The 25,237-nt window shown below is 47.3% G+C and overlaps 1 protein-coding gene across 1 annotated transcript in view; it reads right to left on the bottom strand.

Annotated features, from left to right (window-relative positions):
- The window catches only part of cbfa2t2 (CBFA2/RUNX1 partner transcriptional co-repressor 2), a 33,166-nt gene extending 8,333 nt beyond the window's left edge, over positions 1 to 24,833 (bottom strand). Inside the window, exons 1-5 of the mRNA XM_080727396.1 lie at positions 24,629 to 24,833; positions 6,965 to 7,132; positions 5,812 to 6,056; positions 4,452 to 4,541; positions 204 to 388 (exon numbers count right to left, since the gene is read on the bottom strand). Of these exons, the coding sequence (XP_080583522.1) occupies positions 204 to 388; positions 4,452 to 4,541; positions 5,812 to 6,056; positions 6,965 to 7,106 (662 nt within the window). The 5' untranslated portion in view covers positions 7,107 to 7,132; positions 24,629 to 24,833. The remainder of the gene's footprint in view (positions 1 to 203; positions 389 to 4,451; positions 4,542 to 5,811; positions 6,057 to 6,964; positions 7,133 to 24,628) is intronic.
- Positions 24,834 to 25,237: the final 404 nt, after the last annotated feature.

Here is a 25,237-nt window from a genome sequence, read left to right as displayed (position 1 = left end):
ATCAAAATCTGCTCTAACTGTTGCTTGTCACTTTTGTGTGACAATCTTGTACAATGAGATGTGGCATTCATTGAAATATGGATATGCAAGGATCCTGCACGACAGCGATGATATATTTCTGTATGGAGGACTTATTTATGCATTGTGCACATAATAATACAGTTACACAACTCCGTATGACATTGCTGGTGCGTTTCTCTGACCTGTTGGGGCTGTGTCTTTTGCCGGCAGCGTCACCAGGCTCCATCAGCAGCTCCGAGGAGTCTGGCGGGGAGGCCAGGGTGGTGCTGAGCAGGAGGTGCTCATGTTGTGACAGGTACTGGGCTGGGGTCTGCTTGGCTGCGCGCGCACAGTGCAGCAGCTCGCGCTGCAGCAAGGGCAGGTTAGCCTGGGGAAAGGAAAAGACAAACTCACGTGAGTTTCATGTGAGGCTCACGTTTGCTGTGCTCAGCTAAATTAACACAGGATTATACACAGTGTAGATTGGGGTCCCAGAGACAACAATGTCCTAAAGCAGGGGTCTTCAACATTTTCAGGCCAAGGACCCCTTAGTTGAGAGAGAGATGAAGCAGGGACCCCCCACAACCTTTCATAGATTCCATATAGTTTCATTGTTTGACAGCACAATCATCAGTGTATTTTGGATTCATGTCAATTTGTGTTTTCAGATATTTAACCACTTGAACCGTCAATACTTAATAAACTTGACCTTTCACTCTGTAATTAATCTGCTCTTTTCCTCCTCTACACCAAAACCTTTTGCCAAAAATAGCCGATCTACAAGCAACACTACATGAAAACCATTCATGTAGTCACTAGTCAGACGAAGAAAGATCGAGGAGCAATCTCCCCGTTTTGTCATTTCTTAAACATCCAGTGGGCACTAGCAGACCGCTGTTTCAGCAAATCAAAAATACAGTTACAAGCTGGAAAGGAAATGCACCAATGACTCCAGGAAAAGCGAGAGCGAAGACATGGGCAAGACAACATGCCATTAAGTAAGGGACCAGATCTTTCCAAGATAGAACAGACATTCAGCAGGCCACCACCCCGTCACTACAACACTATAACAGAGGGAGAGAGAGAGAGAGACAGAGAGGTACATAATGCAGAGACACAGAGCAGATCTCCCTTCTGTCGAAGGCGCCTGGCTTGGAGGCAGTGTGGCGGGCCGGGGTGGGGCGGGGGCTCCTTGAGGTCTGGGTGTTAAGGCTCAGTCTGGGTCTGGGTGTGGGACTGCTGTGGCTGCCACCCTGGTTGTTGTGGCTTTCCTCACTGGTTTGTATATGGCTGTCACAGTGTCAGCGCAACACTGATCTTGTTTGTAACGCGCTGCACGCCAACTCCCCAACAAGAGCATTCACAAGTTGTTTGTTACGAACAAGCAGGCAAAGATCGCACGGAAGCAGAACGCAATGCATGAATGAAACATGATATGAAATCATAAGCCCCCCCCCTCGCTCTTTTATGACCTTCCTTATGTTCCTTCCCTCGATCTCGCTCCATCTCTCTCTCTCTCTCTCTCTCTCTCTCTCTCTCTCTGCTTCTCTGTGTTTCCTTAATGAAGACCAGAGCCCTGTGTGTTTGTAATTATCCCACTTCCTCACTCCCTCTTTCCCCCTGATTTAAGCAACCAACTAAACATCCGCGTGCTACCCGTTACCCGTGAACTGCTGATCTGCATTACCTACACAATACCTTCAATCCTCTTCCAGCAAAAGTGCAATTTGAGATAAACAGCTATAGTAGAGGAATGTTTTTTTCCCTCCGTATGCTGGGTTCTGGAGTCTTAGTAATGACAAATGTGGGTCCCTGCGGAAAAGCAGCACTGTCCCAAAGCATTGTTTGCTTTTTAACAATTCACATGACACATTATTATTCATGAATTCACTATGCACGTGAAACTGATTTTATAAACCTGCTGCAATTTTGTACGCATTCCGTCCCCTCTATTCTATTCTCCCACCAGTCTTTCTTCAACTGCAAAGTAGAAAGCTCGCACAAAGATGAATGTCTCCCAATCTTTTAATTTGGAACTGATGTGACAATAAAAGTTTGATTCATTTGTTTGACTGACAGGAAAAGGTTTAAACACCTATGCCCCATTATAATATTTTCCTACAAGCTCGCAAGCTTATAGATCTGCCATTTTCAAACCATGTTTCTGGCACAGATTTTTTTTTTGAATGTGGGGTCTACAGCCAAATACATACAATTGTATTTAATTGTACCCACCACCACCACAGCTAGGCTGTCTTTTTTGCTAAGCCTTCCCTCCTCTACGTGTCCTCATGGGTGTATACAGGGGTGTCACAAGGGGGGGGGAAGTGGGACAGGAGTTACTGGGGCCCAAGGTGGAGGGGCCTTAATTATTTTATGCTTTAGCTATTGAACAATAGCAGATATACAAGTTCACAGCGTGGCACAGAGTGCCACACTGCGAGCTTGTAGATCTGCTATTTTTGAAAAGTAGTGAAAATGTGTGCAAATCTTTGAATATATTTTTTAAGCGAACATTTGTAACATAAATTTTGCTTCTGGGGGGTCCCTGGAACTAACTATTTTGAGATGGGGGTCCGTGGCCAAATACATATCATTTTGGGGGTCCTTGACATGACATGTTTTGTGCACCACTGACATAGAAACATAGAAGGATTCGAAATATTCAAAGACTGCCACAAATTTTCAAGATTTTTCAAAAATAGCAGATCTACAAGCTCGCAGCGCGGCACTCGGTGCCGCGCTGTGAGCTTGTTTATCTGCTATTTTTCAATAGTAAAAAGTACCCAGGGCCCAGAATTTGGTGCGACACCCCTGGGTGTATATACCCACGCAGGCTCACCCCAACCCTTCTGTTCCCTTCTGCCCATGCCTCATGCCCCTCTGCCTGCCTGCCTGCCTGGCTGGCTGGCCTGGGGGCCCCAGCTAGCAGACACATGTGTTGTGTGTCAGTTGAGCGGACGGAGGGCTTTCTGGGGGTTCAACGGGGCGGATGCGAGAATGGCGGCGCCTTGGCAGCTGAATGCTCCCTTAAAAAAAAAAAAAGAAAAAGAAAAGGCACAGCGCTCCATATGGCACAGACTGGAGCCCATAAAAGAGGAAAGGCAACGCTTTACAGGCATGTTTCACACTTCCGAGTTCTCCATATCTCCCTCTCTCTCTCTTTCTTTTCCCCTCCCTCGTTCCTCTTCCTCAGCTGTCTCTTCCCCACTGGTAGATAAAGTATAGACACTCCCGATCATGGCTTAAGACTGGTTAATTCTCCCCTTCCTAGAAATGTAATGGATTCCAAAACCCAAGTACAATATTTGTCTTTGAATGGCGTGAAAGTCATAAGTATCCCAAAATATAAATCAAGTAAACTCAACTACTCAAGTACAGTACAGACAGATACTGCAAAAAGGTGTACTTGCATACCATACTACTCAAGTAAATATACTTCTCCTTAACTGTCCACCACTGCCCCAATACCTCCCCATCTGTGTGTCCCCCCACCACCCCCTACTCCTAAGAGAGATTACTCTCAAGCAGCCAGGATTAAGCTGTGGGGCCCCGGCATCATAAATTAGTTAAAGGAGGGGAACCAAGGACTCTTCTACCAACACCCTTTAGACAGACAGACGGAGGGGCTCCAGAGGTGAACCAGAGGTAAGGGTGGAAAAAGAACAGATTTGTACAGCCTAAAGGAACAGCAGAGCACTGACTGAAGCTTAATTTATGGGCTCCTTTCCTGAGGGGAGCTCTTAAAAAGTATACTCTTGTAGGCTCCCCTGGCTACAAAGGGGCTCAGGAGGCCGTTAAACTTACACCCGCCTGTTGCTCGTTAAATCAACACACCTTAGAATACGCCACCGTCCGCTCCCCCTGTGCCAGTCTGTCCCAAGTTTGAAAACCGAAACGGGCAATTTATTTATACAGAAACGCTTTCGCAGCGAGCTGGGACACATTGGCGTACTTAAATTATGATTCTGTCACTCCTCATCGCCGATGCCGCTATCCCTCACGAGGCCGTAATGAAATCATCCAGACGACATGTGTTTAAATCACATTGAATAGTGGCAGCTTCTTTGACAGCAAGCACCCACTGTTTAGCAGTAATTATTCTGTGTTCCATCATGCGTTGTGGCAGATAACGTCCTATGGCAGCTAGGAGATGTGAGAACTGTCATCACACCTTTATTATGACATGGCACAGGCTAACCAACCTCTGCATGTGCGTTATAACTTAACCACTTAAACCCTATATACTTCAGTTGACCGGGGACCCCCAGGGGTATGTACTTGGTCCCCTACTTTTTTCTCTCTACACCAAATGTCTTCTCAAACTCACAACCACGACGTGATCAACTATTTTCGCCAAATAGTAGAATAGGGAGCTAGGGTTCAAGTGGCTAACAAACAAGGAGCGGATATTTACCAAGGAGAAACGAAAAAAAAAAAGTTTTCTTTACCTTAAGGAAGGGAATGACAAAGGGCCGTAGAGGAAAGTTAGTTGCCTCCTGAAGCCGTGAATGGAACTCCTCAATGGTGACTGTTGAATTCTGCACAGAACAGAGAGAAAATAAGGATAACAATCTCATCCAACCGTTTAGTTTTACATGTTAAAATAGCTTTTCAGTGTTTTTATTTAGAACCTCATGTTACTGAGGCTCCCTCTAAACCTAGACCATTTTACCGATAGCTGAATCAATCAGGGTTCCCACACATCTTCACCAATTAATTTCCGAAACTTATCCAGAATACTTAACCCGATTTCCAGGACTATATAACATAATTCAGCTCAATAACGAGTCACTTACTCCTATGCGCAATGCCCAAAGACAGTTAGTGTATGCCAGTGGTTCCCAACCTTTTCAGGCTGTGACCCCCGAAATAATCATATTTGAAGAGAGTTGAAGAATTTAGTTTAACACGGTTTTATTGTGAAAATAGCCGATCTACATGCTCACAACGCCTCGCGTTGCGAGGCGTTGTGAGCATGTAGATCTGCTATTTTCACAATTTCTGCCTCTAATATTTGACAATTTGGCCAATGTTTACTTTGTCATTTCAGTATTAACAAAATCAATAACGAAAGACAATGCATAGTTATTTTTTCCAGGACCTTCCAGGACCCTTGATCAATTCCAAAACTTTTCCAGTACTGGAAGAAAATATTTTTCTAATTTCAAAATATTTCCAGGAATTTCATGACCGTGGGAACCCTGATCAATTGAGTTCAGCCCCTGAGGCGGCTCTCACGCCAGTGAGTTTTCTTAAAGGTCCTACACCATGCATTTAAAAATAATTTATATAACACTGTTTGTGTCCCAAAAACGTTTTTGAAAAGGTTTGAGGCTAAATTACCACTCCTGAATACAGAGCCCCTGTCGTTTCTGCCTGGCTTTCAGAGCATTTTCAGCTGCAGTACCACCTTGTCCTGAGTGGGAGGACTGCGCTATTGAGCCAGTTTTGGCCCCACACTCCTCCCCACCTCCTGCTCAGCAGGCCTGCCCACCCCTCCCCAACCCTCTCCCAGCTCCTCCTGCCTCCTTCTCAGGCCTGCCCACCCCTCCCCAACCCTCTCCCAGCTCCTCCTGCCTCCTTCTCAGGCCTTGTGACATCACAAATCTGACATTTCACAATCAGGACCGTTCTGAGACATGCTAACATAGATCTGCCCATAAACTGAGAAAGACACAATGGTCAGAAATAGGACTTTGTGAGGATAGAAGTTGCTGGTGGGACACCAAGAAAATACATAAAAATTGGAAAAATGAAAATTCATGGTGTAGTCCCTTTAAGGCGACAAACAGTGGTGGACAGGCTTACCACGAGGGCCAGCACGAGGTTGCGGACGCTCTCTCCGATCTCGGGGGAGATGTCGTTGCCGAACTGCTGCAGCGTGGTCAGGAAGCGCTTCAGCTTGCTGAGCTGCCGCGCCCCGCAGGTGGCCGGCAGCTGCTGATTGGCCAGCGAGGAGGAGGAGGAGGAGGACGGCCCGTTGCTGTAGCGCTGCGGCGGCGAGGGCACCGCGTTGAGCGTGGGCGGGGAATGGTGGTGGTGCCCGTTGGTCACTGCATGGGGAGCGGAGGAAGATGAGACACAGACATATATAACACTACGGCAGTGGTTCTCAAACTTGGGGTCGAGGACCCCACGTGGGGTCCCCAAATTATTTTGTGGGGTCCCCAGATGATTAGCTTAATGTCTTTTTTTTTTTCACTCAATCAATGGTAAACAAACCAACACACAGTGTAAGTGTATACAGGATATCTGCACATTTATAAAGTGACAATTTAAGGACTTTCAAGACCTGCTATTTTCACAATATTTATCTGTGGAACCGAGTCAATTTCGGCGCTCACATGCAAGGCCCTTTGAGAGTGTAAGCCCAAAGTTGTTTGCCGTGTGTATGTCAATATGACCCAGATCTCCTTTTTCCATTCTGCTCAGAGGCCTAAATGGCACTAATGGATTAACTGCAGACAGATGACAAAAGGCAGGGCAGATGTGCCCAGATGTGGTCAATGAGGAGACCCAGAAGGCCTTTACTTACAGCAGGGGCCTTCAACGTTAGTTGAGAGAGAGATGAAGCAGGGACCCCCACAACCTTTTCATAGATTCCATATAGTTTCATTGTTTGTCAGCACAATCATCAGTGTATTTTGGATTCATGTAAATTTGTGTTTTCAGATATTCAACCACTTGAACCGTCAATACTTACTAAACATGACCTTTCACTCTGTACTTAGTCTGCTCTTTTCCCCCTCTACACCAAACCTCTTTGCGAGGCGTTGTGAGCTTGTAGATTGGCTATTTTTGGCTAAAGTTCTCAGAATATGGATGCTAGGGTTCAAGTGGTTAATGTAAAAAAAAAAGGAGAAAAAAGTTTCCATCACACAAAGATTTGGCGGCCCCCCTGTAGTGACTCTGAGGACCCCCTATGTGTCCCGGACCCCCTGTTGAAGACTGCTTTACTTACAGGCTGTGGTAGAGAAGGAGGCTGGACGCGGGCCACTGGGGTTGACGGAGGGCAGGGGGGGCATGATGGAGGTGGCACTGCTGCTGCTGCTGCTAGGGGCTGGTCTGGAATGAATCTTCACATCCACAGGAGAACCGGGCATGGCAGGACTCTTCTTCTCTCTACTGTCTGTGGACCAAGCAGGGAGACCAGAGGGCAGTGTCAGAGCTAGTGTTTTTCTTTTTGGTGAAGCAGGGAGACGAGAGGGCAGTGTCAGAGCTAGAGCTTTTCTTTGTGGGTGGAATACTCTGCGAACATGAGCAAGAGGTACACAAGACACAACACTTTTGGCTAATGAGATCCTGTTGTATGTTTTTTAAACTGCATGTTTGATTGGCAAATGTTTGTGACAAACGTACACAACCCTTTTTACAGATACATGGACAATTTGTATTCATAACAGTTCACTATATTCTGTTGTCGATTTTGACCAAAATTGCAGAATCCAGTGCAAGGAGAACTGAATAGGCAATTCTAGTTTGTACTTTAAATCAGTGGTTATCAAAGTTGATTCCAGGGACTCTGTGGGTTCCTTTATGGGGGTCTAAATTGACCCCTACAAGTCTATAACTCGGACAGTGTACAAATGGAACCAAATGAAACCGTTAGTTCATTTGGTTCCATTTGTACACTGTCAGAGTTAAGGGGAGACCTCGAAATGTGAAAGTTTGAGAAACACTGCTTTAAATAACAATGCCGCCACATAGGCAGTAGCCACTCATTGACCGACGGAAAGACATTGGAAGAAAGAGGGGACTATGTTCTTGAAAAACTTTGTCAGAAAGTGGGGAGGGGGTTTTAACTCTTTCTGAGTCCCGTCCACACAAAGATGAGCAGATGGTTCTCCGTGAGAAGAAGAGGCCGGGCCGGTGAGTTAAAGAAAAGACCCTGCTAACTTTGCTCATCAGCTCAATGGCTTCACTCGATGCAGAAACTTAAGGTCTACAGCCATTGTTGCCGAAGAAAACAAGCACGCCCACCCCCCTGCAAACCCCCCCCCACCCCCTTCACATCCACCCTGCATAGCCCCCCGCCCCCCCACCCGAGCCAAAAGAACCAGATGTCTTGGATTCAGCCCCACCCCACCACCACCCAATTGAGATCCATAACAGAAGAAGTGCTGAAGAAGAGCATTGTGTGGAAGAATGCCCCACCTCATTGAGCCACTATGGAGAAGGAGGGGGCATACAATAAAGAAAGCGAGAGAGAGACAGAGAGAGACAGAGAGAAGGGAGAGAGAGGGCTATTTCACGCTTTACTAACAAGATCGCCAAAGCTTTTGAATGTTAAACGCATACTTCTCAATATGTCATCACCCATGAATGAGACCACCAGATAAGGGATACGGAGAGCAGGGTGGGGGGGTTGGGGTTTGTAGTCGGAGAGCTGGTGTGGGATCAGAGAGCGTCTTTGTGTTTTGGGGTGGGGGGTGCCAATGAAGGCTGGATCCTGTCTCCATTTAGAGTGGATCAGACACTTCTAACTGCTTTAAGAAGGCCGATTAATAGAGGAGCGAGGGTCTGGCGGGTCACGGGTCAGGGGAGAGCAGCTTTTTAAAAGGTGGTTTCATGGTTTTAGGACTTTGGCTTCAATGACACCCACTATATCCTTTTACACTGCTATGAACTCCCTGTGGCCTTGTGCTGGAGGGCCCGGGGTTGCTTCACACATGCCTGCGTTCGGAGCTTTAAGCTTTGTTGACAAGGGAAATGCTGGGAGAATATTCATATGTACAAATAATAAAAGCAGAAAAAGCCTTAAAAGGAAAAATAACCACCAAGGTGACTTCTTAGTTATCTACTTTGCTTAACTTCAAAATAGCCCATCTATAAGCTCACTATGTGTCGATTCAACATTTCGGAAATATTTTAAACATGGCATAAGTCGTTAAATAAAAATGTTACGAAAAGAATGTCAGCAGGGCTGAAAAACGCCCTACTCCGGCTGTACAACATGCGTCTAAATATAGACTTGTAATACACCTGCGCCTGTACACGTTCACATAAATCTCGGCAACATTCCAAAAGCAGACGCGGAAAGTCGAGGGGAAACCGGCGCTTCTTGCTTTGCTGCAACCGCGCGATGCCAACTTGCCAAGGCACCGTTTGGCGACCCCGCACCTGCTCAATCACCTTCCTCTCACCTCTTCTCCTCCCTCCTCGCGTCACCACCGCACTCACCCCATCAGCAACCTGTCCCCCTCAGTCTGCATGCCTTGCAACTCATCTGTCCTGCTGCCTGCAGTCTCATTATACAGCTATGACTCCTCTACCTACTGTTCCGCAGGCTCTCTCTCTGTCTCTCTCTCCCTCTCCCTCTCTCTCTCTCTCTCTCTCTCTCTCTCAGCCCTGTGGCCAGCCTGCCATCGCTCCACCTGTTCGCCAACACAGGGGGCAGGAAGGAGGGATCTATGCAGACATTTGGACTGTCACACGCGCAGTGCCAGCTCGCCGCAGGGCGCAAGCCTGCAGCAACGCAGCGCAGGTTCCAAAACCCGGCACACTCCCTCCTTATGGCCAGGAAATTAGGATGACGTCTCAATAACAGAACGGGGCATATGGCCTCGGAAATCAACATGTTTACATGAACGTAAACAACTTATATTTATATATACACACGCGGAGAGGCCTATGATCTTGACATGTTGTTTCTGTTATATTCGATAGCGATATTTGGAAGTACGCCGATCTGAAATATCTAGTTCTGCGAGATGTCCATCATCTTGAAAAAGTATTTTAAACAAGAAACCCATTACGTTCGTACATCTGTGCAGCCATGTCTGGCTGATGTGTCCAAATTAAAACCACAGGCTGTGACAAATATGCACATGACGGCGAAACACACGGCACATATGTCTCGTTCTGTTCTGCAATCCCAGTTTTTTTACACGGTATTGCGAAATTAGGCCACAGCTGTGTTCACACATTCTTAAGATGGGGCGCAGGCAGTCTGTAGCCACTGACAGGACTAAACGAGGTAGGAGACATCAGGTGTGTACAAGATTTGTGCGCTGCTGCTGCTCCGGAGCGAGATTTGCCTCTGCTTGTCAATTAGACGGCACTTATAGCTGGGTGACTTCAGCTGGGCAGCGAGCACCTGAGACCTGTTTGTGTCTGTGTGGCTATATAAGGAGGACATTGTGAGGACCAAATTTCCCCACAAGTATAGTAGAATTTCATAAAGAAGACATTGTGAGGACCATTTTCCTAGTCCTCACAATGGAAACGTATGTTTTATAGTTAAAGTTGTGAGCTTGTAGATTTATTTTTTTAGTTGTGAAAATGTGTTCAGTTCTTTGAATATTTTTGACCCGATTGTATAAATGTCTTCTAAATCAGTGGTTCTCAAACTTTTTCATGTCAAGGACCACCAAAATTACATGTATTTGGCCCCCCATCTCAAAATGTGTTATTCCAGGGACCCCCAGAAGAAAATATGTGATTTACAAATGTTCGCTTTTAAAAAGATCAAGATTTAAAAAAAAATAGCAGATCTACAAGCAATTTCTCAGCCATTTTCAAAGCTGGCCTAAAATGTTATGTCCTTACAAGTATAGTAACACAAACGTGTTTGTGCACAGTGCACAATGACAGGAGGCAGCTGTCACACTGTCACAGCAGCACGCGCACACAGAGTACCAAAGTGGCCCAGTGTCAACCCAGGTGAACGGTTGTCCAGGGATGAGGTTGAAAGGTGTTTGTCTGGTCTGAATGCCACCTGTCGCCCATCTCTCTCTCATGGAACAAAGGGCAGGTGCACACAAAGCGCCCTCCTCGCCACACACATCAACAGGATTAGATGAAAACACGTGGACATAATAGAGATGGGTACGAGGAGGCCGCCCCGACCCAGACACGCGCAACACGTCAAACGCGTTACACAAAACAAGTTCCGGATCATAATTGTTATGTCTGTAAACGCTGCAGCGTTGGTTCCCTTCTCGTGTTGACCTCAAATGCCTCCCACAGCACAAAACAACAACACGCGTACGTACCGATGAGTCACTGCAGTTCGGCTCTTTGTCTGCCGGGGCCGTTACGAAATAATGGTTCGAGCGAGGATATAGTCCGTCGTTCGTTAGTCGCTTTTCATTTGATGTTTGCTCTCCAAGACGAGTCGTTATCCGGGAGGGAGAGAGAGAGAGAGAGAGAGAGAGAGAGAGGGGGCGGCTGATATGCATCTGTTGATATAGCTGTGGGTTGCTACCCAGGTGCTCCTTGTTTGCTCAGCCTCAGGTGACGCTCGTCTGCATTAAAACATCCAGTCGGTACAGGGCCTAATTGCTTCTGCTTCTGCAGGTGGGGGGGATGAATCTAACAAGCTCCCTCCCAGGGATGCTGCTTTCAACATCCTGCTAAATTGAGGACTTTGTGTGTTGCAGTTGATTGAAAACTATCGAGCATTCAGTGCTAAAGTGATGACACACACACACACACACACACACACACACACACACACAAACCAGGACAAAAGCCAGTGGACAAAAAAGGCAAAACAAACAGGAACGATGGAACCTTAGAATGGAGGAGGCCGTCAAAAAGGACAGTGACGTAAATGGCCAGAACAGTATTATAGCTTGCAGCTGATGGTTACTTGTTGATTAGGCCAACAGTGATTGTCAGGTGAAAAACAAGCAGCTGATGAAGCCATCCCTAAGACTGATCCCTAAGACTAATCCCTTTCACTAGTCTGTCAGCAGACTAGTGAAAGGACTGCAAAAATACATTTTAAAAAGGGAGAAGTTCAGGCATTGTTAGGCTTCCTACAAACAGTAAAGTCACCTGCCCTCTCCTTGTCCTTTGAGAATGAGGGGGGGAGGGTGTCGTCCAATTCATTCTCTATGGAAGTCACATGGTTTCATGCCTCTTCCAAGACTCTTGGCTTGATTCAAGAAGCCAAGAGTCTTGGAAGAGGCATGAAACCATGTGACTTCCATAGAGAATGAATTGGACGACACCCTCCCCCCTCAATCTCAAAGAACAAGGAGAGGGTATATCATTCTTTAGTGTGAATGCAGCCTTAGTATGGTTAAGATTAGGCATGGGTTTGACATGATTGAATACATTTTTTAACAAGGTTAATCACCGTTATGTTTTGGTAAGGATCTGGATCAGTGTCGCAGACAGACTCCATGGTACAGCCGACCATGATGAAATGTGTGAGAGGTGAGTACAGAGTTTGTCTAATGTCACTGCTTATCAAGGCCATTGTATATCCTATCTCTGAGCTATGTTTTGGCTGTCTGTGAGACAGTCCTTTTCAGCTGTGAGTCATGAGCACAGCGAGACATGGAAGGGGTGTGAATGCAGGTCTGTGTGTGTGTGTGTGTGTGTGTGTGTGTGTGTGTGTGTGTGTGTGTGTGTGTGTGTGTGTGTGTGTGTGTGTGTGTGTGTGTGTGTGTGTGTGTGTGTGTGTGTGTGTGTGTGTGTGTGTGTGTAGGCCTATCAGAACAGTGCGAAGGGCCTATCAGTGCTCCAGACAGTGATGTGTGTGTGAACGCTGGTATCTCCCAGCCTGTCTTTATGGATGAGGTGAGTGCAGAGGACATGCAGGCCTGACTGTCTTCCATCAGTGACAGCTCAAAGACAAATTCCCGCTACGCTGCCAGGGTTGACCCGAAGTACTAGGTGGGCACACGACACGACAAATATGGCCACAAACCAGCGTGACTGGACAAAGTACTCAACCGCAGTAATTAATGTCAAAGTATAGATACTCATGGTCAAACATTATTCAACTGCAAGTGAAACTTTCTTTCAAATTTGTACTTGTAGTTTAAGTACTGGATGAGTGACGGAGTGCATTGCGTTGAGGCAAATTGTGCGCTTGTAGATCAGCTATTTTCAGTAATCACTATATTTGAAATAGGGTACTTTTTCCCCTTCCTAGAAATGTAGAAATGTTGGTGGAGTCAAACATACATGTTATAAATGTACATTATTTGTCTTTGAAATGTAGCGGAGTGAAATCAACAATAAAATATATAGCCGCACAGTGCGCGTTCAAGAGAATGTAATTAATATAGCAGCAACACTTTGGTTGTGTAGTGTAGATCTTCCTCGGGCAAAATGTAGTGGGGTGAAAGTCATTGTAATAAAAAAACAAATACTCAAGTAAAGTACAACAAAATTACTCCAAAAAGTACTGTAAATGTGCTGCCACAAATACACACTCTAAAGCCTGTGTTCTATGTACTTGCACCGAAGACAGCCGATCTACAAGCTCACAATGCGTCGCAGCACAAGGCCTCATGGTGCAGAAAGGGTTAAGCGGCCTCTCAGTGCCCGTGCCACTGATGGCTCCTTCACCCACTGCCTCCCCCCCCCCCCCCCCCCCCCCCCCCCCCTCTGTACCATATGGATCTAATCGGCCAAGAGCCGGCCAGCTGGGCCCTCCAACAGTCACCTGTGAGGGAGGAGGAGGAGGAGGAGAGACACAGAAAAAGAACTGGAGGTACGTCAGACCAAAAAGAGAGAGCAAGAGTAGAGGGGGCAGAAGGAAGTTGCAGAAGCCTCTTGCACTAACTCATGGCACACGTGCGAGAGCGCACACACACACACACACACACACACACACACACACACACACACACACACACACACACACACACACACACACACACACACACACACACAATATACTGCTTTCCTTCCAAGGCCCCGGCAAGGGTGGGGGGGTTGGGGGGCTGGGAGAGTGGAGAGGCACAAGGCAGCTGAATGCAAGCGGGGGTGAGAGCGGAGTGGACTTAAAGGCAAAGGGAGACAAAGGCCGCACCTGGTCCCATGCCGGCCGCACGCACGGCCACAATGCACTGAAACATCTGTTACGCTCTATCCACAACCCCCCCCCCCTCTCCCCATTCTCTCTCTCTCTCTCTCTCTCTCTCTCTCTCTCTCTCTCTCTCTCTCGCTCAGATAAACCTGTGCGCATGCACATTTGCATACGTGCAGTAAAAGCCACACTCACTGGCACAGTCTGGCAGTAAGTGAATGTCAAACAGATGACATTAAGAGAGTTCTCTCTCGCTCTGAGCTCGTGCCTCGGCGCACAGCTGAAGGTTCGACACCTCCTCGACGCTAGCCTGGTAAATATAGGCTCAAGGACCTGCCCGGTGTTATGATGAGGCCGTGTGGCGCACGTGTGTGTGTCTGTGTGTGTGAGTGTGTGTCAGATTTCTGATAAACAGGAGGCACACGCGCCTTCTTGAATGATCTTTATTTATAGTATTGCTCCCCAGGGGGGCTGACTGACAACTCCTCCACTGTTGACTAAATACGGGCTTCATTTCTTTTGTCTCCTCTCTAACAGTTACTTCAGAGACGCCAGCCTGACGGTTTGTGTTCTGATCACTTCACTTGAGTTCGGTTCAGCTTTCGTGCAACGCGCACATCCATCCATGGCATGCTCGTTCAGTCGTTCACTCGTGCGCACATACGCCACATAGGTGTTGATTGACGCACGTCAGCGTTGAATTCAGAGTACAGACACGGTTCTTCACGTTTTCTGATTGGTAAGGTGAGCATGTTTACATGAACAGAACACGATCTATGCAACCATACTATTTTAATTGTGGCAAAAACCAGGGCAATTTGTAAATGTTGATGATTCGTAAATGTTGAAAACCTGGGAATAGGTATGGTTACGGCTCAACCGGGATCAACCACCAATGCCCATTTTCTCTGTAGAAATTAAAATATACAATGTTAATTTAACTGTGTTAAAAAAAGGACCCGAATGAACCTGTGAGGTTACATTGTCACATATGACCAACATGCCTAACCTGAACACACACTATAGTCAGCAACCTCCATCGCCTAAAAAACAAACCCTTCTTCTCGCTTTTAACAACTTCACTTCGTGACCGACTCAGGTGAGTTGGACAAGCACCGACAGGGAAGAAGAAATTAGTCTGCACATTAGAGAGGCGCCAGGGTTATGAAAGGAAGAGAGAGAGAGAGAGGGAGAGAGAGAGAGAGAGAGAGAGAGAGAGAGAGAGAGAGAGAGAGAGAGAGAGAGAGAGAGAGGAGAGGAATAACAAGGGGAGAGAATACTGTTTTTACTTGGTTTCATCAGAGTCCGAGCCAGGCTGTTTGTCTTGGCTCTGGTTGCCCCCCTCCCACGGCCCAGCAGACTACATGACTGGACCAGACCCAATGTCAACACACTGCTCCTCTGCTTGGGAGGGGGGAGGGGGGGAGGGGGGGCTAAAGAGAGGGAGACTGGAAGGGAGGCATAGAGAGAGAGAGAGAGGAACGCCGGGTTTAGTGCGAGGCGGAGTGGGGGAGACAGAAGGAGGTGTAGAGGGAGAGACAGAGGCAGAGGGTGGGAAGGAGAAAGAGAGAGAGGAAGAGACAGACAGACAGACGGAGAAGGCAGAGAGAGATAGATGGAGAAAAAAGGCAAAGTGCCGCCGTGCTGATTGCATATGCATGTGTGTGTTTTCAGCCTTGCGTGTGCATCTGTGTGTGACTTTCCCTTTGCACGTGTGCAAGGAAGTAACAGATGGGTTGCCGTCGAGGCAAACCATCACATTTACCTGAGGAGGAGAGGAGAGGAGAGGAGAGGAGAGGAGAGGAGAGGAGAGGAGAGGAGAGGAGAGGTTCCATCTTTCTCTTCCATAACCTTGTGAAATGATTACTAAAACACTGCTGGCCTTCCAGCTTGCCTTATGGTTAAAAACCCAACAAAGCCAGGGATGGAATTGTACTTACTGGCACGGAGAGAGAGAGAGAGAGAGAGAGAGAGAGAGAGAGAGGACAGCCGAAGCAGACGGCCGCCAACAATAAAAACAGGAATGAGCAGTTAAAAGAAAAAAGTGTGATGCGATTTGGGAACGGCGAGGAGGGACAGACGAGAGAGAGAGAGCGCGGCTCCACTTCAGAGTGGACAGCGTCCACGTGGACATGAGGTCAGAGCCCAGGGAACAACACGGGGAGAAGGGACAATAGATTGTGAAAAGAGAAGTCTTGAAAAGAGAAATGTGACGGCAGCAGGCTGGCTTAACCAGGTGACGTGCTGTTATGAGCTTGCAGATGTCTTCTTTTGACAAAGAGATGAGGCACGTATAACAATATGTATTCATTTATTTCTAGACCCCTGGGGGACCTGGTCAGTGACGTATATGGGATTTAAGTTAAGACACACAATAAACCACCATAAAAGAGAACAGACAAGTTCACATTTAGCACGCTTCTCTTGCACTACCACATATGGTGATGTGGACATTAAAAGGGGGGCGGGGGGATTCAACACTACATGTAATGCAGGACTGATTCAGGAGAATCGATCTTCCTCGTGTAATGTTTAGCATTCCCAGCGACGAACACCGTCTCTCTGTACAGCCCTGAACATACAGGGCATGGAGTTCAGAATGATTGCTGTTCAATTACAAGAAACGGCCCGACGCATTCACAACACAAGCACACGTCGCGAACACACAACCTGCATTTAAGCCAGCACCATGGCTCCCATTATTGTCGCTGTGTCAACTGAATGTGTGTGATTCAGAGTGGCACTAACATAGAACACACACACACACACACACACACACACACACACACACACACCTGCGTCACGCACAGCTGGGACACGGGATAGGGGTATGGAATTGTGTGTGTGTGTGTGTGTGTGTGTGTGTGTGTGTGTGTGTGTGTGTGTGTGTGTGCGTGTGTGTGTGTGTGTGCTGTGCTGGCCCCATTTACCAGGTGTTGGGTTTGTCATCAGGTGAGCAGCGAGGGGAAGCTGTTGTCATTGAACACACACACATGCGCGCACGCACGCACGCACGCACGCACGCACGCACGCACGCACACACGCACGCACGTACGCACGCACACACGCACGCACGCACGCACGCACGCACGCACGCACGCACGCACACACGCACGCACGTACGCACGCACACACGCACGCACGTACGCACGCACGCACGCACGCACACACACACACACACACACACACAGTAAAGGACTGCAATGGAATGGAAATAAGCTTATAGCTTTCTTGTGTTTCTATCCTTTTGACAGAGTTGTGCACCAGTATATGTTTCACTACAGATGAGCACTATCAATAAAGATGTCATATCAAATCAAATCAAAGACCAACAGTGGAATAACAGACTATTCACATTCATCAGTCAGTAATTCCCCCTCCCCCTGGACCTCTCTTTCTCTCTCTCTCTCTCTCTCCCTCTCTCTCTCTCTCTCTCTCTCTCCGTCAGTAGATTATCTGCCTATCAGGTTACAGCCTCTCTCACCTCTCCGTTGCTAATTGTTTAACCCGCCCATCAATCACTCCGAAGCCCTCCCACCCCCCGTTGATGTCTCTTTCGGCCCGGGGGGGCGCGGCGCGCCTCGCAGAGTGAAAAACGCTCAGTCACAGCTATTACGGGTACACGATGACATAAAATTTAAGCCACATTGTTCCTCTGGGGGTTTTAGTTGCCACCGTTGTTTTTCACCTCCGCCGTGATGAACGGCTCTGATCTCGGAGACACAGAAATAACGCTCCCCTGGCGCAAGGTGCGCTCGTAAATCTCCGCCTGCGCTGTGTGTGTTATGCGTGTGTGTGTGTGTATGTGTGTGTGCCTATTTGGTGTGAAAGAGTCAGACTGAGTGGCTCCTATACGTTATGAACGCCCTGACAATCCACTTAACCCTCGACCGTAGCCTCGAGAGACACCAACAACTGCACATTATTATCGTTGTTGTCGGGTGGAAACCTTGTATGTCCAAAACCGTTCGTTTTGTGTTTATCATTTTAAAAATGATTTAAAATCTAGTGAAAATAGCCGATCTACAAGTGTGCTTGTAGATCGGCTATTTTCACTAGTCTTGTGCGACAGTCTTGTACGATGAAGCAGGGCTTTACTTTACGAAAAAACGTACAAATGTGACACTTGAAGATACAAGGTTTCTGCCCGACAGTGCCGATATACATACTTTTTTTATTACTATACTTGCGAGGACATAAACATTTTAGGACCGGAATTTTATGAATGCCATTCGCCCCCCTTCCCCCCTCAACCTAATCTCTAAATCTTAAGCCTAACTCTATAAAAAGAAAATCACAGGCAGTGTGAAGAGAGAGGCGCTTTTTATGAGTTCATTTCATTAAGTGTCCCGTGCCGTTCCGCGAAGCTTGGCCCATGAGCCAAGTGTGGCACTTACTGTACGTAAAACTAAATACAGTACATACAAACAGACAAAGCCAGATGTGGGATCGGTTAGCTCCGCTCAACAAATATATTTTTTGGAACGATAGAACAACAATTTCTCTGGTGAGGAGGACCAGGAAAATGGTCCTCAAAAAGTTTAATTGTCAAGTTTTACTATACGTGTGGGGACACGTGGCCCTCACAAGCAGAGTAATAACAAGTACACACACACTCTCACACTCTCTCTCTCTCTCGCTCTGAGGATGTGAGCTACAGTAGTCCATAAAAAACAAAAATACGAGCTCCAGACATGAGCGAGCGAGCGAGGAGAACATTAGGACTAGTCTAGTCTGTCTGGGACCAGGTGTGAGGGGGGCCTTAACAGTCAAAGTGTCCCGGGCCGCGGTCCAGAAGAGGTCATTTTCATCCAGATGTTCCCGTCCCCCGCAGGCCATGTTTGACACACAACACACTCACACAGTGTTTGGTGACCTACATTAGGCCTGCTCGATACAATGGCTCAATAGCTCTGCAACAGAAACCCCCCAGGAATAAAAAAAAAAAAACGCTGTCAACACTTTCTTAACAGGCTTACCTAAAATGAAAGACGGTTTGACGTTTTGACTGCGAAAACATCTTTGAGGAAAACACATGAAGTTTTATGTGGCCTGCAGGCGTATATAAATGCATCAAAGCATCATTGTGAGCCTAAGCCTCGTACACAAACAAGCTATACTTAAGGGGGAAACACTGCATCCATTTCGGGATCTTTGGATCCAAAAAATGTTACCCCAACGTTCCTGGCTCGAGAGGCGGCGCGCAATATGCAACTATTAACTATTTTTACAAAGAAATAATAGCTTCAGAATTTACGGCCGCCTCGAAATTATAGAACTTCAATCATACTCCATGAGCTTCAGGGCAGCGCCAGCTAACATTTAGCCCGATGTGGTCTGAGATGGGAACCAAACTCCAATCTGAATTACCGCTGACGCCAAAAGTCAACAACATGTGCTGTGGTTTCTCCTGGGGGAACAGACAAGACAAGACAACACTTGCGGGGGCGAAATCTGTCATGCCTTGGATTTAGGGATACGGTTTAACGTGAATCACAACCGTCTGTGGGATCTGAATCCATAAACGGAGCCGTGTATGAAAGCCCCACTTCTACGGCGCCATGCGGCGGTGTCGCGCGCCGGAAATATAGGCGATTCACGAGTTCGCAGATTTATGCGATGCACTGTGTGAGCTTGTGCGTTGTCTATTTTCGGCATGACTTAAAGGGTCCAGCGCGGTACGAAAGCTCTGCAATCACTGTCTGAAGAGAGACAGATACGAGAAACAAAGAGACCAGCTGTGCTTGGAACAATGGAGAGAGTGTGTGTGTGTGTGTGTGTGTGTGTGTGTGTGTGTGTGTGTGTGTGTGTGTGTGTGTGTGTGTGTGTGTGTGTGTGTGTGTGTGTGTGTGTGTGTGTGTGCGTGCGTGTGTGTGTGCACGCGTTTGTGTGCGTGCCTGCGCTCGCAAATGTTTGGTGTTGCCTGCGTTGAGCTGGTGTTTGTGAAAGAGAGGGCAGATGAGAGCAAAGATAAGGTATGTATATGTGTGCGCGTGCGTGCATGTGTTAACTGCGCATGTTACTGTGTCTTGACCAAACATGCATGTCATGTTGGTGAGGTAGTGCATTACACTTCCACTGTGGCATGCACTACCGCAAACAGAGCATCCGTCAGTATGTGTGTGTGCGTGCTGCGTGTTCTAAATCTCTCTCCACAGCAGAAGTCAATAACAGACAAAACCGTGATGGTCTGGGGAGTTTGTTTGACTTGTGATATTAATGACACACTCCTTCCTCCTGCTCTGCCCTGCTCTTGGGAGATGAGAGAAAGAGTCAGAGACGGAGATACTTGGGAGAATGACAGAGAAATGAATAGAGGAGACTGACAACCATTACAGCAGAATATTACCTTACGGTATAGCTGGAGGAGCTGCGGGTGCGCGGGCACTGGGTAGAGGTGAGTCAGTGTCACACACGGGGGGAAGGCAGACAGAAATAACCAAAGATATGGGCGTGTTCGCGTTTATCGGGGTGGTTAAAGCGAGCCAGCGAATGCCAAAATTCACTCCAGGGGTCAGAGATGACAGCTTGACCACTGAGAGAGTAAAAACAGTGGATGCCACTGATAGCCGCTGCGCAGACAATTCAAGGAAACATGACATTGCTATCTTGTTCAAAAACGGACCCAACGCCCGTCCAGACACAGACTCTGTTTCCTCCCGGCAGCCACACACTTACACACTTTTTCCTCCCCAGGTCTCTGGAGTTTGGCCTTATGGCTTTTTGCAGTGGAACTCCCTGCTTCTCTCTCAGCCAAATCACACAAAATTAATTGGTTCCCTGTTACTTCTAACTGCTATTTTATTCAAGGCGGCCCAACAAAAGTAACCTTTTTATTCTCTCTGTCATGTTTTATTTTTCTCCTGGCTAAGATTTGGGAGACTGAATCGAGACTTGCCAAGTATTAAAATGCTTTAAACGCCATTAGTCATGAAGGTTATGTCAAGTTATTGGGTTTTGGGGTCGACCTTCTTCTGACAACAAATCACTTTGCGATACATTTGTGAAAGCACTCAAAATGCTCTCAACCGGAGAGAAAGCGCATCAAGTCTTGAATTGAATGTTTTAACATACATTAAAACCGACATCCCTATTTTGAGCAAGTCATTGTTGTCATTAATCAGAGAAACATTTCAAAACAACAGCTCTACCAAGTTTCATGACGCATTGTGAGCTTGTAGATCAGCTATTTCCGCTGTTCGTTCCTAAAAGGAAGTAGGTAGGCGTTGTCATTTCAGCTGCAGCATTTTTTATGCACTAGCAGCTGATAGGCTGTTCCTGTCAGACCACACAGGCCATAGTTCAGCTCTAATGCTGCATCTGTCAGGAGGTCTCTCAGATCAGCAGAAGGGTCCCTATAGATATCTGCAGCCCCAGACGCGTGTGTGGGTTTTGGTCTTGGGCCTTAAGCTAGATGCAGAATAGACCCAAATTTAGAGTGAACAATTCTAACTCAAATCTTTGCTTATGGGGGGTCCCTGGAACAAAATATTTTGAGATGGGGGTCCGCGGCCAAATACATATCATTTTGGGGGTCCTTGATATGACAAAGTTTGAGAACCACGGATATTGCAACATCATTTGTGTCAGCCTATATCAGTGGTTGTCCTTAACTCAAAATATGTTGTTCCAGGGACCCCCAGAAGCAAATATTTGCCTCATGCTAGATGCAGAATATACACGCATCTCAGACCCGTTGGCAAAAGAAAGGTCACGTCCCAGACACCATGAGGAGAGAGAGAGAGAGAGGCTCCATACAATATCAATGGGAGCGAGCAACCGCAGGTGGTTAAATGCTCATTTACACAGATATGTGTGCACTCTGGCACACACACAGACGTGCACGGCTGCACGCACACGCTCGCGGGTGCACGCCACCGGCTTGTCCACGAACACAGGCGGTCCCTTGCGATGGACACACAAGTTAATAGATTGAATCTTTGTGATTGGAAAGGGAATGACCTAAACCCCTCGTCTCGCACGCACGCACGCACACACACACACACACACACGGCCCCAGGGGCCAGATATCAGAGCCTCAGCGACTGGAACTAATAGAGTGCTTCCTGCACCCCAACGCTTGAAGCAGCTGCTCTGCTTCTGTGTGTGTGTGTGTGTGTGTGTGTGTGTGTGTGTGTGTGTGTGTGTGTGTGTGTGTGTGTGTGTGTGTGTGTGTGTGTGTGTGTGTGTGTGTGTATATAAAGGGGGTATTCTGTGGGGCAGATTCTTAGCACTGTTAAGCGACGGTCATGGTCGTCTGTTGCCATATCAATCGCTGTGTGTCCAGAGTGTTGGAACACACGCCGCTGGGAGCCATTTTTAAGTGACGTGAAAAAGGCTTCCAGAAAGCAGCTAATGCAAACAAGTGCGTACTTGAGCAGACATATTGTCTACAGAGGAAAATGTGTAAAACATACACGCAGATGCACACACATAGACGCACGCGCACACACACACACACACACACACACACACACACACGCGTGCGCGCGCACGCAGGCAGGCACACAGGACAACTCCTTACTCACTCATATTCATCCATCTACATGGTCATCAAGAATTTTGTCAGCAATTACATAGAGATGAAATCTTTCCTTTAAACGGAACAGAGGATGGTCCGTCTATTAGAAGAAAAAAACAGAAACCTCTGAGAAGAAATTAAATAATGACTTCCCTGACTCATGCTCTCCCTCACTCACTCTCTCTTTCTCTCTCTCTCTCACACACGCACGCACACACACACACGCACACACACACACACACACACAGCTCCTGCTAGCCTGTCAGGCGTGTGACAGTGTCCAGCGGAGCAGGCAGGAGTCTCTGGTTTGAGGCTGTGCAGTTGACAGCCTGTCACTCCTATCTCCCAGATGGAGCGGCCTGGCCGGCCCTGACACTAGCCAGCTCTCTCTCTCTCTCTCTCTCTCTCCCTGTTGTTGTATTTCTTACCTTCTGCTCCTCTTTCTCTTCTGGGTATCTCTCTCTCTCTCTCTCTCTCTCTCTCTCTCTCTCTCTCTCTCTCTCCTCTTCTCTATGATCCCTCACCCCTACCAAACACTCTCTCTTCAAATCTGTTGTCACGCCGTCTCTCTTTATCTAGACCTTTTTTCCCTGTCTTTATCAGCACACATGCGCACACACACACACACACACACACACACACACACACACACACACACACACACACACACACACACACACACCACACACACACACACACACACACACACACACACTCCACTCCACTAGTTTTAACATCCGTTTCAGACCAAAAAAATCCCAACAACACGTGTAGAAAGAAAGCTTCGATGCTGTACCGTACCTTTAGATGCAAGGGGAGTGTGCTTTTTTTATACACAGCGTATATACTTTATATCATAGGAGTAAAACGCACCATTGACTCGAGGTACGACAATAAACGTTTTGCCGTGTATATCAGGTTCCCTCTCTCTCTCGCTGCGCGTTGTGCAATATGTCGGGACACGTCATGAGATACAGACGCAGCAGTTCTCCCTCCCTCCCTCCTCCTCCTCCGCTCCCCATATGTCCACTGTGTTACTGTACGACAGATGCTCGCATCTGCCTGCCTCACCTAGCTGCTTCTGCTCTGCTCTGCCTGCCACGTGGAAGAACTGACTCCTGTCCAACAAAGTGACAGCTGAGAGCAGGGCCGTCACAAGGGAGGGGGGGGGGGGAAGTGGGACTGAGTTACTAGGGCCCAAGGAGGTGGAGGGGGCCTTCATTATTTTATGCTTTAACTATTGAAAAATAGCAGATATACAAGCTCACAGCTGCGAGCTCGTAGATCTGCCATTTTTGAAAAGTCGTGAAAATGTGTGCAAATCTTTGAATATATGTATTTTTTTATTGTTATTATTTTTAAGTGAACATTTGAAACTCAAATGTTGCTTCTGGGGGGTCCCTGGAACTAAATATTTTGAGATGGGGGTCCGTGGCCAAATACATATCATTATGGGGGTCCTTCACATGAAAAGGTTTGAGCACCACTGACATAGAAACCTAGGTTTTAGACCTTAGAAGGATTTGAAATATTCAAAGGCTTGCACAAATTTTCAAGATTTTTCAAAAACAGCAGATCTATCTACAAGCTCGCAGCGCGGCCACCGTGAGCTTGTATATCTGCTATTTTTCAACAGTTAAAGCACCCAGGGCCCAGCATTTGGTTGCGACACCCCTGGTGGTATTGGCAAGAAAATCTGTGAAGAGGGAGACGTTTTCAACTTCTCCCCAGGAGGAAAGAATTGCAGCACACTTCTGAAGTTCAGCAACATTTTAGACAACAAGGCAGCATGAATCTCTCTAGTCTAAACAGAGAGAAGTTTCTTCTCAGTCTAAGAGGAAGAATCAGAGCTATGTGGCCATATGGCTGTGGCAGACGCTCTCTGTGAGGCTGTAGCGGCGGCAGCGAGCAGGATGAGTGCATCCCTCGTTCCATCTCTGCCTCAGCGGGCAAGGATGAAGGGATGAAGAGATGAGGAGATAGAGAGGAAAGGATGAGGCGCCATCTGTACAGTAGAGAGCCCAGCTCAGGGAATTAAGAAGAGAGAGGAACACACACACACACACACACACACACACACACACACACACACACACACACACACACACACACACACACACACACACACACACACACACTCAAATATGCCTGTGCATGAGCAAACACACTCATACTCAATATTTGTAAACCAGTCACAAACTCTGTTGACACAAACACTATACGCACACACACGCACACGCGCACACACACACACACACACACACACACACACACACACACACACACACACACACACACACACACACACAAATAGTATGACTATTCCCTCCTACCTCCACTCTAGTAGAGTCCACACGTTGTTGATCCTTATAGAGTCAGCTTGTGGTGTGGTGAAGCTTTGCTTTCTTATATTCTCTTTTCGTCTCTCTCTCTCTCTCTCTCTCTGTGAGTCCACACCTTCATATGTCAGCCATGTGTTTGCGTTCCCACATATGTGAGCTCCGGTGCGGTGGTGGAGGCTGGAGCCAGAGACACAGATGGCTCCCAGATGGAGATTGATATCCAAGAGGAGACCAGCGCAAACGCTGCTGCAGAGCAGAGCACACACAACACACACACACACACATACACACACACACACACAACACACACACACACACACACAACACACGCAGACTGCCTCCTTCTCTCCCGTCTGCTCTTAATAGATCCCTGTCACTCCCGTGAAGATACACTTTCTTTTCCCTTCCTGCCTTTCAACTATTGCGCTTCCCCCTCGTTCGAATCGATGTCCTCTGTCTCCTTCTCGCAGTGTCTCTCTCTGTCACTCAAAATCCGTGTCCTCTCTCACGCTTGCTCTCCCGAGCTATGATGAGAGAGTATGTTTCTCTCTCTCTCTCTCTCCCCCTCCCTCCCTGTGGCTCCTCCCCTATTTTCCCACA

This window comes from Nannobrachium achirus (assembly GCF_963921795.1).
Source record: "Nannobrachium achirus genome assembly, chromosome: 6".
Classification (NCBI taxonomy): Eukaryota; Metazoa; Chordata; class Actinopteri; order Myctophiformes; family Myctophidae; genus Nannobrachium; species Nannobrachium achirus.
This window is presented reverse-complemented; position numbering and strand designations above follow the sequence as displayed.